This window comes from Prionailurus bengalensis, chromosome B3 (assembly GCF_016509475.1).
Source record: "Prionailurus bengalensis isolate Pbe53 chromosome B3, Fcat_Pben_1.1_paternal_pri, whole genome shotgun sequence".
NCBI classification, from domain to species: Eukaryota; Metazoa; Chordata; class Mammalia; order Carnivora; family Felidae; genus Prionailurus; species Prionailurus bengalensis.
The window spans coordinates 111,012,282-111,026,352 of record NC_057355.1 but is presented as its reverse complement, the minus strand read 5'-3'; the positions used below and the strand labels follow the sequence as shown (position 1 = coordinate 111,026,352).

The 14,071-nt window shown below is 38.6% G+C and overlaps 1 protein-coding gene across 10 annotated transcripts in view; it reads right to left on the bottom strand.

Annotated features, from left to right (window-relative positions):
• The window catches only part of SYNE2 (spectrin repeat containing nuclear envelope protein 2), a 345,486-nt gene that overhangs the window by 185,497 nt on the left and 145,918 nt on the right, over positions 1-14,071 (bottom strand). For all 10 annotated transcript variants that reach the window (XM_043556321.1, XM_043556324.1, XM_043556329.1 and 7 more), the window contains exons 32-34: positions 13,092-13,242; positions 2,144-2,302; positions 1,105-1,266 (exon numbers count right to left, since the gene is read on the bottom strand). In XM_043556321.1, the coding sequence (XP_043412256.1) occupies positions 1,105-1,266; positions 2,144-2,302; positions 13,092-13,242 (472 nt within the window). The remainder of the gene's footprint in view (positions 1-1,104; positions 1,267-2,143; positions 2,303-13,091; positions 13,243-14,071) is intronic.

The following is a 14,071-nucleotide window of genomic DNA, read 5'->3' as shown; positions in this document are numbered from 1 at the left end:
CATAAAAAAAAAAAAAAAAAAAAAGCAGCTCTATAAAGATTCTGATACTCGGCCTGGTATTTTTTTCTAATCTTTCGGAGGGAGAGACTGCTTGATTCAAATTATGAAGGTTGTTCATAATCATGATCTAGATCAGGGGTTAATAGTCTAAGGGCTGGTAGTCTGTTTTTATAAATAAAGTTTTATGGGAACCCAGTTACTTTCAAGCATTTATGTACCGTCTATGACTGAGTGCTTTAATGCTACAACAGCAGCATTAATCAATTGTGACAATCGTGACCAAATGATCTGTCTACAAGCTTAAAATATTTACAATTTGGCCCCTTAAAAAAAAAAATCTGCCAACCCCTGAGACAGGGGTTCCCACTTGGGAACAATTATGCATTTGGTGGGGTGTCTTCCAGGAGTTATTAATGTTGCTTATACCATACAATGCTTCTGACAGTCTGGTGAATCCTGTGGACCCTTTGCATAATAATATTTTATTATTTATTTATTTATTTATTTTTGAATGCATAATAATATTTTAAAAACAAAAGATAAATTATGTAGAAATATAAAGGAAAACAATTATATTGACTTACAGTTATCAAAGTATTAAAAATAACTTGTGCTATAGTAATATGTATGTTTCTATATTAATACCTTAAATAATAAGATCTAGCAGTGGCCCTACTAACAGCCATAATTTCAAAGTAGTGAAAAGGGTAACAGTTACAACTAGATAATGACCCCCAAATACCTGTGACTTTCTTGATAACAAAGTCACATACAATGTTCATCCTGCTATGTTTGTTGACTATATTCATAACTGAAACACATTATATTTTGGTTAGGCATTCAGAAAGGTAAAGATGCAATTTTTCCCATATAAGGTCATTTTACCCACTAACCACTCGGGTGTCTGTGAACCCCAGATTAATAATACCTGCTAACATCTTCCTACATATCAAAGGAAACAAGAGAATCGCAGTCCCACTCAAGGGATAATGAAAGAAATAAAACATTTCTTGGTGATTTCTCTACGCTGCTTCAAGAAAGCAAGCTCAATGTTCAATGTCAACTGTGTACAAAAAGAACATACATTTTTATCTGTTAAATTACCTTCAGCTTTTCTCTTTCTTCTTCAGTCACTTGATGTAATTCCACTTTTCGAAGGACCTTTTCAGTCCACTCATCAATGACATTTTTTAAGTTAAAAAGCTTGTCCCATAAAGCTAGAGCTCGACCAAGATTTTCATAGTAGTCTTCGGTTTTTTCATTTATCTGCCATAATTAAAAAATAGAAATAATACATTTAGTGGTAAAAAAAAAAAAAAGATGAAAAACATTGTTTCAGTCACACATTATTTTAAAATAAAAATTTGCCTTTGCTTGTTGAACAATTTGCTTTATTTATCAACAAAAAAATGTGCTTTAACACATAACATAGTTCTTTCTTCCACAAAAAAAAAACCCAACTTTGCTGCCACTTACAGGCAACTGAAAGCAATCGTCTTCCTAATTTCTAACCCGCAATAAATTAAAGGTGTTTTTAAAAACTCAGATGAAAATATAACACAAATTCTTAATTTGTAATTCATAACAATATAACTATTACTCAACCAAAACTGTATTAAATATATAGTTGAGCATGAATATCCTGCATGAATGGTTAATATATTAACTACTTTATTTTTTTTTTTTAATTTTTTTTTTTCAACGTTTATTTTTGGGACAGAGAGAGACAGAGCATGAACGGGGGAGGGGCAGAGAGAGAGGGAGACACAGAATCGGAAACAGGCTCCAGGCTCTGAGCCATCAGCCCAGAGCCCGACGCGGGGCTCGAACTCACGGACCGCGAGATCGTGACCTGGCTGAAGTCGGACGCTCAACCGACTGCGCCACCCAGGCGCCCCTTAACTACTTTATTTTAAATAAGTTGCGTATGTGCTTTTATATCTGCGTGTATAGACCCATTTGTTAGTAGCGTCTAACTCTGCAGGTAAAATTAATAATTCCTAAGTCATAAATTTTATATTATTTGAACATTTTTACAATGAACCCTTGTGAACTTTGTAATTAGATAAAAATACTAAAGATACAACAGAGAAGATCGATTTGTTATCAAAGAGAATTGTTAATGAATTAAATTGTCACTCACATCAAGCCATCTATCCACAATAATATTAGCTTCTTTCTCAAAAGGAGGCTCTTCAAAACTTCTCATTTTATTTAGATGAAATTGTAGGTTTCTACAGACCTGGTTAATCTTGTCTACAACTTCTAAATGTTCATTAAATTCTTCTTTGACAATTTCAATCTGTAAACAAAGTTAGGTTAACACATTTTTGATAGATTTACATAGAAAAATTAGTAAGAACCAAAATTCTATTATTGGCTATTCAGCTTAAAAACAATATAGGGACACCTGGTGGCTCAGTTGGTTAAACATTGGACTCCTGGTTTTGGCTCATGGCAGAATCTCTTGCAGTTTGTGAGTTTGAGCCCTGCATTGGGCTCTGTGCTGACAATGCAGAGGCTACTTAGGATTCTCTCTCCCCCTCTCTCTCTGCCTCTCCTCCCCTCACCTCAAATAAATAAATAAACTTAAAAAAAAAATCCACAACATCATAACAGAGGATACTCCGTATTAATACTTTATATTAATACTTTAATATGTACTTTGTACATTATCTTTTCTAAAGCAGGCTGTTATTTTCCCACTTTCTCAATAAAAAGTTTTTAGAGGGGCGCCTGGGTGGCGCCGTCGGTTAAGCGTCCGACTTCAGCCAGGTCACGATCTCGCGGTCCGTGAGTTCGAGCCCCGCGTCGGGCTCTGGGCTGATGGCTCAGAGCCTGGAGCCTGTTTCCGATTCTGTGTCTCCCTCTCTCTCTGCCCCTCCCCCGTTCATGCTCTGTCTCTCTCTGTCCCAAAAATAAATAAATGTTGAAAAAAAAATTAAAAAAAAAAAAAAGTTTTTAGAATCCTAACCATCTCATTTACCAGTAATCCTACACCAAAATTTCTTCCCACGCTGCATGATGAAATAATTGTAATAATCTAAAGCCATGTTTCCTGTCCAGGTGAAATAACAGTCTACAAAAAAACAAAACAAAACAAAAACCTTCATTCAATAGTATAAAAAAAGGCAGTTCCTAGATTCCTCTAACAGTAATCATCTGTGGAAGTTGAAGAACCATGCTCATCTGAATAAAAAAGAACTCTAATATATCTTTAATACATCATTTCTCGCTTTCTTTCTTTATTTGAGAGAGAGAGAGAAAGAGAGAGAACAAGCCGGGGAGGGTCAGAGAGAAGGAGAGACAGAATCCCAAGCAGTCTCTGCAACATCAGTACAGAGCCCGATGTGGGGGCTTGAACCCATGAATTGTCAGATCATGACATGAGCCGAGATCAAGAGTTGGACACTTAACTGATTGAGCCACCCAGGTGCCCCCCAATATCATTTTTTTCAATATATGAAATTTATTGTCAAATTGGTTTCCATACAACACCCAGTGCTCATCCCAAAAGGTGCCCTCCTCAATACCCATCACCCACCCTACGATCCCTCCCACCCCCCATCAGCCCTCAGTTTGTTCTCAGTTTTTAAGAGTCTCTTATGCTTTGGCTCTCTCCCACTCTAACCTCTTTTTTTTTTTTTTCTCCTTCCCCTCCCCCATGGGTTTCTGTTAAGTTTCTCAGGATCCACATAAGAGTGAAACCATATGGTATCTTTCTTTCTCTGTATGGCTTATTTCACTTAGCATCACACTCTCTAGTTCCATCCACGTTGCTATAAAGGGCCATATTTCATTCTTTCTCATTGTCACGTAGTACTCCATTGTGTGTATAAACCACAATTTCTTTATCCATTCATCAGTTGATGGACATTTAGGCTCTTTCCATAATTTGGCTATTGTTGAGAGTACTGCTATGAACATTGGGGTACAAGTGCCCCTATGCATCAGTACTCCTGTATCCCTTGGGTAAATTCCTAGCAGCGCTACTGCTGGTCATAGGGTAGGTCTGTTTTTAATTTTTTGAGGAACCTCCAACACTGTTTTCCAGAGTGGCTGCACCAATTTGCATTCCCACCAACAGTGCAAGAGGGTTCCCGTTTCTCCACATCCTCTCCAGCATCTATAGTCTCCTGATTTGTTCATTTTGGCCACTCTGACTGGCGTGAGGTGATATCTGAGTGTGGTTCTGACTTGTATTTCCCTGATGAGGAGCAACGTTGAGCATCTTTTCGTGTGCCTGTTGGCCATCCGGACGTCTTCTTTAGAGAAATGTCTATTCATGTTTTCTGCCCATTTCTTCACTGGATTATTTGTTTTTCGGGTGTGGAGTTTGGTGAGCTCTTTATAGATTTTGGATACTAGCCCTTTGTCCGATATGTCATTTGCAAATATCTTTTCCCATTCCATTGGTTGCCTTTTAGTTTTGTTGATTGTTTCCTTTGCTGTGCAGAAGCTTTTTATCTTCATGAGATCCCAATAGTTCATTTTTGCTTTTAATTCCCTTGCCTTTGGGGATGTGTCAAGTAAGAAATTACTGCGGCTGAGGTCAGAGAGGTCTTTTCCTGCTTTCTCCTCTAGGGTTTTCATGGTTTCCTGTCTCACATTCAGGTCCTCTAACCATTTTGAGTTTATTTTTGTGAATGGTGTGAGAAAGTGGTCTAGTTTCCACCTTCTGCATGTTGCTGTCCAGTTCTCCCAGCACCGTTTGTTAACCCCCAATATCATTTCTAACATGGAAGGTAAAACACTGTATTATCAAAAGGCCGATGGTCTAGGGGCGCCTGGGTGGCGCAGTCGGTTAAGCGTCCGACTTCAGCCAGGTCACGATCTCGCGGTTCGTGAGTTCGAGCCCCGCATCGGGCTCTGGGCTGATGGCTCAGAGCCTGGAGCCTGTTTCCGATTCTGTGTCTCCCTCTCTCTCTGCCCCTCCCCCGTTCATGCTCTGTCTCTCTCTGTCCCAAAAATAAATAAATGTTGAAAAAAAAAATTAAAAAAAAAAAAAAAAAGGCCGATGGTCTTAAACTACAAAATAAAATTTGAGTGTTGACGAATGTAATGTTTCACTCAGCTTTCCAGTCTTACCTGAGCATTTTTAACAACGATATAAAATTTGAAAATAGATTTCTCATAGGCAAACACCTAAAAAAGTATACACTGCAGGGGACTTCCATTTCTGGAAATGTGGAGTAGACATAATTTTCCCTATTCTTCCCATTAAGTACAACTAAAATCCCTGGATATCATATAAGAAACAAACTTAGTAAGAATGAAAAGTGGAGAGTTCAAGACCAGCTCCTGAACACCAATTTGGTGGTAAGTTCCCTGAATTTTCTTTTTCCCTTAGATAGATAGATAGATAGATAGATAAAATTTATATGGCATGCTGAACAAACTAGAAGACCTAAAACATTTGAAAAAGAAGAAGAAAGTAGGAAGAATCAGTCTACCTGATTTTAAGACTTATCATAGAGGTACAGTAATCAAGATAATGTGGTCTTGGCAAAGAGATAGACACATAGATCAATGGAAAAGAACAGTGAACTGGAAGGGGACCCAAAGAGTTTGCCCAACTGATTTTTGACAAAGTGCAAAAGCAACTCAATGGAGGAAAGAGAGCCTTTTCAATATATGGCACTGGAGCAACTAGACATCTATAGACCTAAGTCTCATACCTTATATAGAAACTTACTCTAAATGGATGACGGGCTTAAGTGTAAATCGTAACACTGTAAAACTTTTAGGAAAAAAAAATATGAGAAAATCTTCAGGATCTTGAGCTGCACGAAGACTCTTAGATTTTAACACCAAAAGTACAATGCATGAAAGGAGAAAACGACAAATAGTACTTTACTGAAATGAAAACCTTTTGCTTTGCAAAAGACCCTGTTATGAGGATGAAAAGACAAACTCCAGTTTAGGAGAAAGTATTTGCAAATCGCCTAACAAACGGTTAGTATCTAGAACATAAGAAGAATGCTCAAAACGCAACAGTAACAAAACAAAACAAATCTAATTCGTGTAAAGAAGCAAAAGATACGAAGAGATAATTCCCCCCAAGATGACATACAGATGGCCAACAAGCACGAGAAAAGATTATCAATACCATTAGCAATTAGGAAGATGCAAATTAAAACCATAATGTGATACCACTACATACCTATCAGCATGAGTTAAAAAAAAAAAAAATTGAGACAGCATCTAATGCTGGCAACAATGCAGAGAAACTGGATCATTCCACAATGCTGGTGGGAGCAGCTGGGCAGTTTCTCTAAAAACTAAATACACGATTAACATACAAGCCAGCAACTGCACTCCTATGCAGTTAACCCTGAGAAATAAAAACTTACATTCACATAAAGACCCCTATATGAATGTGTTTATAGCAGTTTTACTTGTAATAGCCCGAAATTATAAACAACCCAGATGCCCTTCAGCGGCGAGTAATGGAACAAACTGTGGTTACATCCATACCATGGAAAACTACACAGCAAGAAAAGGGAACAAACTACCAATACATGCAAGAATCTGAGTGAATCTCCAGAGAATTATGCTGAGTGTAAAATAGCCAATTCCCAAGTTACATACTGTATGTGTATGTACAGGAGGAAAAAGGGTAGGGCTATAAAATGACAGCATGAGGGATCCTCAAGGTGATGGAAGCATTCTTGATCTTGACTGTATCAATGGCAGTGTCCTGACTGCAATATTGTACTACGTCGTTTTATAAGATTTAACACTGGGGAAACTTACAGTAAAGGGTACTCAGGATTTCTCTGTATAATTTCTTACAACCGCATGTGAATCTACCTGCAATTATCTCAAAATAAAAATTTAATTAAAATAATAAAAACTGAGGAGTATTACTCAGCGACCAAAAAGAATGAAATCTTGCCATTTGCAACTACGTGGATGGAACTAGAGGGTATTAGGCTAAGGGAAATTAGAGAAAGACAAATATCATATGACTTCACTCATATGAGGAATTTAAGATAGAAAACAGACGAACATAAGGGAAGGGAAGCAAAAAGAATATAAAAACAGGGAGGGGGGGGCACCTGGGTGGCGCAGTCGGTTAAGCGGCCGACTTCAGCCAGGTCACGATCTCGCCGTCCCTGAGTTCGAGCCCCGCGTCAGGCTCTGGGCTGATGGCTCAGAGCCTGGAGCCTGTTTCCGATTCTGTGTCTCCCTCTCTCTCTGCCCCTCCCCCGTTCATGCTCTGTCTCTCTCTGTCCCAAAAATAAATAAAATGTTAAAAAAAAAAACAAAAAAACAGGGAGGGGGATGAAACATAAGAGAGTCTTAAATATGGAGAACAAACACAGGGTTACTGGAGGGGTTGTGGGAGGGGGGGGAAGGGCTAAATGGGCAAGGGGCATTAAGGTATCTACTCCTGAAATAATTGTTGCACTATTTGCTAACTAACTTGGATGTAAATTATAAAAAATAAATTATAGAAAGAAAAAGAAAGATAAAATAATAATAATAACTGAATAAAAATTTTAAAATAGAAAAAAAATTACTGGGGGGGGGGGTTTTCTGTCTTCTGACTGGATGCTAAATGATACATCTTCAAAGCTGATTGCAAACTCCAGTGTTTTTCCTCCTGGCACAAGCCTCTGCAATGGGCATAATACATTTTTGTTCAATTAAATGGAAAAATAATTTGTTTCAATTATATGGCATAATTTTCAATACATTCAAAGAACTCTGTTGTTACAATTGACATATGCCGCCACTGGCTGAAGAAAAAAGAAAGAGCAGGAGAGGGTATCTTTAGCACTGACAGGACCTGTGGGTTTTGTTCCACAATACATTGAAAGGGTAGAATAAAGGAAAGCAGGCTCACTCTGTCTTTTCCCAAACTTGAATGGTCCCCTGACATTCTAGCCTTTAGTCTTACTCTTGCACTTCTGTCTTTCATTAAAGAGAGTGGAAATCTGGCCCCATATCCTAGATAAACATCCAGGTTTCTATGGTTTGAAAGACAAAAGTTCTCAGTGATATCATATTTCAGCCACTGGTGCAAAGCATCACACTACAAATACATACTACAGAAATGGATTGTTTCTGAAGACGGTATGTAATTCATCACAAAATATAATTTTGCATCACAAAGTAACGTATTATTCCAGCAAATATGTAAACTGCTCATATGCCAGATACCATACTAAAAGATTCTCAATATAATAATAAATGCTTAGGCTCTTACACATTTCATAAAGGGAATTCGTGATTTTATTAATTTTTAAAATGCCTTTGTGACCAAACCTCTACAGATGAGAAAGGGGGAAGAGACAACGCAAAGTTAATTTTTATTTCTGCCATATATGTATTTCAAACATTTACAGAGAAGGCAATATTATGATGATTGAAACATGACTTTTTAGTCACACAGATCTGGGATTAAATCATGATTATGCCATTTATCAGCCATATAATCTTGGGAAAGTCACTTAACCTCTATCCTCACTTTTTGCCTTGGTTACAGAGGAAGATGCTAATCTGTCCAAATTCCAAGACATAAATTAGACGTTACTGGTAAGCAGGATCAGCGTGCCTGAGAAATACAATATGTGGATATGGTTCATTTTTCTGCCTCTTATCATTTAACAGGTAAGATCCTTGAGACCAGCATTATGAACCTATCTTGACATAAGATGAAGAACCCAGGTCCCTGTATCCATATCTGAGCTACTCTGTGATAAGATTCTAAGACTTGGATTTCGATCTGGAGGAGAAAAAGGCCTTGTAAGCATTTAGGCTGGCCTGATGCTTGAACCACATCTTCCCAGAGAACCTGCTGGGGTATTGGGCACTCACACAACTTATAATAAAGCAATACTATTTGTTCTTATTTTTTGAGTATATATCTCCTTTGACAATCCCACAAGAAATCGGGAAAACTGACAGGGCAGGGTGAGGAATTCCTTTGTTCTTCATTCTTAACACCGTGTTAATAACATTACAAACCCTACAGTTACTTCTAAAATTCTCTAAACCTTGGTTTTCTCATCAATATAACAGGGTTAATACTTAACCCTTGAAGGATTATTTGGGAATGAAACCATACAGTAATGTGTGAAGAACTTGGCACATGATGGCCAAGCCATCAATGGCCAAAGCTTTTACTATCATCACCGTTATCATTTTTAGTAGTGGTAGCAGTGTTACTTAAAACCTCAAAGCCACATGATACTCTTATTTGCAAATAAAACCAATTTTGCTGGCCTCAGGATTTTCCAGCTTCTGAGGCAAGTCAGTCATTGGAGTGGAGGGGGGTATGGTTTGGCCAGTGAAGAAAGAAGGAAATTAGTACATTTCAAAGTGCTGCAAGGAATCTCTTTGGTATTAAGAGTCTTCCATATTTAAGATTAATCCTAGAAGTAAAATATTTGGTCAAATGGGAGGCGTATTTTCAAAGATCTTGAATGTCAAAATGTTTTCCAAAAGAGTAGGGTCAATATGCTCTCTGACCAGCAACATAAACAGCAGACAGCTCACTGACTATCAAAAGGCCAACAGAGGTATTTTGGAGTAGCTTTGGTTTCCTTTGATTACTCATGAGGGTCAACTATGTCTCTTTTTTTTCCACAATTGCCAATTTGTTTCCTGTGTACAAATATCCACTTGGATCTCAGTAGTTTACTCACTAATTTCTATGAGTTCTCTGTACGTTACTGTAAACCTTACTCTCTCATATTTATGAAAACTCTTTTCCACCCTACAGCATTATTTAAAATAATAAAAAATTGAACTTTATTATACTAGCTTCCATTTATGAGGACGTGTTTAAATGAACTATATTATTACTATATATTTTGCAATATGTGAAATCATATGCACAGGAATAATTTATTAAAAGTCCTCATTCTTTGATCTATCCATGGTTAAAATTGCTGTTGCTCTGTCCTTATCCATACCAGCCTATTTTCATAATAAACTTTGTTGTGACAGGCAAAACAAAGTTAGAAGTTAAAAAATGAAATAAAATTGCTGTTGAAATAAGAAACTATAAATTTTTATGTTAGTTAATAAGATACCATAGAGGCTGTTGTTCTAAACCCCATAGTGATGGTATTTGGAGGTGGGTCCTTTGGCAGGGCATGAGGTCATGAGGGTGAAGCCCTCATACATAGAATTAGTGCCCTTATAAAAGAGACCCTAGAGAGTTCTCTTGCCCTTTCCTCCATCTAAGGACACAGCAAGAAGACAGCCATCTATGAACCAGGAAGCAAGCCCCCACCAGACCCCAAATCTGCAGGGACCTTGCTTTTGTACTTCTCAGCTTCCAGAACTGTCAGAAATAAATTTCTGTTGTTTATTTTTTTTTATTAAAAAAATTTTTTTAAAGTTTATTTATTTTTGAGAAAGACAGAGAGACAGACTGCAAGCTGGGGAGGGGCAGAGAGATGGAGACACAGAATCTGAAGCAGGCTCCAGGCTCTGAGCTGTCAGCACAGAGCCTGACGTGGGGCTCGAACTCATGAACCATGAGATCATGACCTGAGCTGAAGTCAGACACTTAACCAACTGAGCTACCCAGGCACCCCAAATTATTGTTGTTTATAAGCCATCCAACGTATGGTATTTTATTTTTCATTACAGCCTGAAGAGAGTAGGACAGAAATTGGTACAGAGCAGTGGGGTACTGCTGTAATAAATACCAAAAAATGTAGAAGAGGCTTTAGAACTGGGTTATGGGTAGAGGCTGGAAGACTTTTGAGAAGTCTGCTAGAAAAAGCCAGTATTGCCCTGAAATGATGGTTAAGGGCGATTCTGGTGAGGGCTCAGAAAGAAAAGAGGAGAGCTGAGAGAAAGTCTCAATCTTCTTACAGAATAACTAAGTAATGATGAACAGAATATAGATACTAAAGGAATGTAGACACTAAAGGAATGTAGATACTAAAGGCCATTTTGATGAGGCTGCAGACAGAAATGAGGAACATGATGTTGGATCTGGAGAAAAGGTGATACTTGTTACCAAGTGGCAAAGAACTGGACTGAACTGTGTTTGTGTTCTTGTGTTTTTGTGGAAGGTAGAACGAGCTAGCAATGAAATTGAATATTTAGCTGAAGCTATGTCTTTAGCAAAGTGCTGAAGATGTGACGTGGCTCCTCCTTGACTGCTTACAGTAAAAGGTGAGAAAACATAAATGATTCAAAGATGGAATTGCTAAGTAAAAGGGAAGCAGAACTGAAAAATCTGGAAAATTCTCAGTCTATCCATATTCATACCATATTGCCAAAAAATGAGAACACTAACACAATGGCCAAAAGACCCTTTCATAAGGAGATTGATATAGACCAGCCATCTCAACAGAAGGCATGCATTAGTCTTCAAGACAGGAGAAGAATGACCCAAAAGTGACTCAGAGACCATCAGGCTGCCCCTCCCATCATAGGCCCAGAGCAAACTGGCCCAGGGAACAACATGGCTGCCTCTACCCAGCATTCAAAGGATGGGGTCAACCTGGCAGATCCACAAGTGTGGCACCCCAGCCCAACAGAGCTGCTGGGTGATGAAGTAAGTTTTATTCATCAGATAAATAACAGAAAGTTATTTAGATAACTAACAGATAACAGATAACTAAAGATAAATAACAGAAAGTACAGTTCACAGTTATAGGTGGCAGGAGGAATGCTCATATACCCGAGAAGAGAGAGTGTTCACAGCCATACACAGGGTGGGTCATTAGGACTAACACTCATTTAGGTGCTGATGAAGTCCTAGGCACTTTACAGTTGCTACTTCACCTGATCAGGAAAGGAAAGACTTTCTATTGGTAATGGGATTCCACTTAATGAGACAAAGGCAGGGATTCCAGAACTGAGGAGGATTAGCACAAATCAAGAATAGTTGCAAGTCAAGAGAGACTAGATATCTGTTCAGTATACAAGGTAGGGACTCAGGATCTGTGAATAAGGCAGATTTTTTTGATCCTGACACAACAGTACACGTTGGGAAACTGGCATCAGGGCCATAGCAGAAGAGTAGATATGTAAAGTGGGACACAAGGTTGAGGTCAATCTTGTAAGGCTGGTCATGTTGAATTTACTGGGAATCAAGAAAACCCACAGCTCTTTAAATCCCCTGGGATGATGACAGGATCCTTCTAGATCCCAAGACCACCAAAACCCAAAGCTACCTCTGCTGGATGGAAGCAGACAGGTTGCTTCTGAGCACTGTCTGCTCATGGTTTTGGTGGCCTTCCTCATTTAAATCTCATAGGAAACCAGTTACACAGTCACATATTGTACAACTGGTGTCCAAACAAGGCTCTCTGTGATTGATCAGTTCCAAGAAACTGAGTCTGAGAAAGCGGGTCTCAGACTAAGGCTATTCCTCATCTATAGCTCTGGTCATGTGTCTGCACCCTGCACCTTCGGCTTCAGGGATAAGAGTTCTAGATAAAGACTAAATTGTCTGCAGGCATCTGGTTGATTCTCTCTCATCAAACCATAATGCTGCTAGGAAAAGCAACTTCCTGGTGTGCAGTCACATCGTGTAGCAGGCAGTGTCCTTCAACGATTCCATTCTTCTGCCATTCTGGTTGATAACCACATAAAATCACAGAAAATAATGACACCTAGTGTCCAAAAGTGTTACTCTTCTTCGAATATGCTGTGATTGCTTAGGCTATGAATACAGATGGAACAACATGGACATACACTCACACACCTTTACAGAAAGCCAATAAATAAAAACATAATTATTCCTTTGTCTACTAATAACAGAGGGGTTTTCCCACTACCTTCATTCTCTCAAGCCTAAAATGAAGCCTCACTTTCCTTTTGGGTAGAAGGTCAATGCAAAGACTGTCGAAACTGTACAGAGGTAGGAGCAGCGGTGACCCCAGACTCCAGCAGAACCACACCACTAGTATCAAGAACCAAACAGAAGCAACCTAGCGTTAACCTGGGGACTGGGTTTTTTTCAAGCCCTAGTAACAAATTCAGTAAGGTCTTAGATATCTAGTAAAACGGTCACCGTTCTTGTAAGCCGAGTTTCAAAAATGACTCCATTTATAATATCCTCTTTACTGTTGAGGCCACGGTGTAGAGTTCCCTTTGGAATCTGGACTCACCTCTGCTATCCTTTTCTTCAGGTTCTCTTTTCCCATGTAGGAAGCCTGAAGGGAGATGACATTCTCTTCTTTTTGAATCAAAGTTGTCAAGACACTTTTAAAATTCTGATACTGTCTTAAGAGCTCCAAAACTCTTTCACATTGGTCAAGGCTATGGAAAAAAAAAAAAAAAGAAAGAAAGAAAAAAGTAAAACAGGTAAACCTCTAAGAATAGGGAAACCAGTCTCTCTCTTTGTACGTATCCTACAATAACGACTAATACGTTACAGAAGGATTTTTCCTCTTGACATGGTTTCGCATATTGTTTTACCAATTTAACCTAAGAATGATGGCATACATACTTATCTGGCAAAGGGATGGTCTAAAAAAGCACTGCATTATGATTTTCACTACTTCAATAGCAAAAAAAAAAAAAAAAAAAAAAAAAAAAAAAAAATTACCAGATGTAAGCTCTAGGAAGAAACACAGGATTCATAATCTTAAGGAATCGGCATCTCAGTTTCATCATTAACCAAACTATATCTTGGAAAACAGGGCCTCCCTGGCACTATTCTTGGAGATTGTTTCCATCCTAATTCCGCAAGTCACAGTTTGTTTATGTCTATTTGCTCATTCTAGGGTTAGCCCTTTGAAAAAAGTAAAGTAATACAAATAATGAAGCAGTTAGGAGACCTGATTTCTAGTTGCGGCTGGCACTAATCAGTCATGTGACTTTAGCCTCTTTGGACCTCAATTTCTTTCCTGCACAAAATCAAAGGGTACAGTAGATTGAATACCACGGACAGGCTTTATCTTAACTTGTGTACATTCAGGTTCCAGTAGAAAACAGGAGGTGCCCTCAGACCGATGTGGGCAGAGTTAAGGGAAACTTTTAGGGAGCCGAGACACGAACTAGAGAAAAACAGATACACCACTCGGCCTCAGGGGAAAGGGGGAAGTGCCCTGGGCCAGAGAGGAGGCTGCCAGTAGGGGCTGCCTGA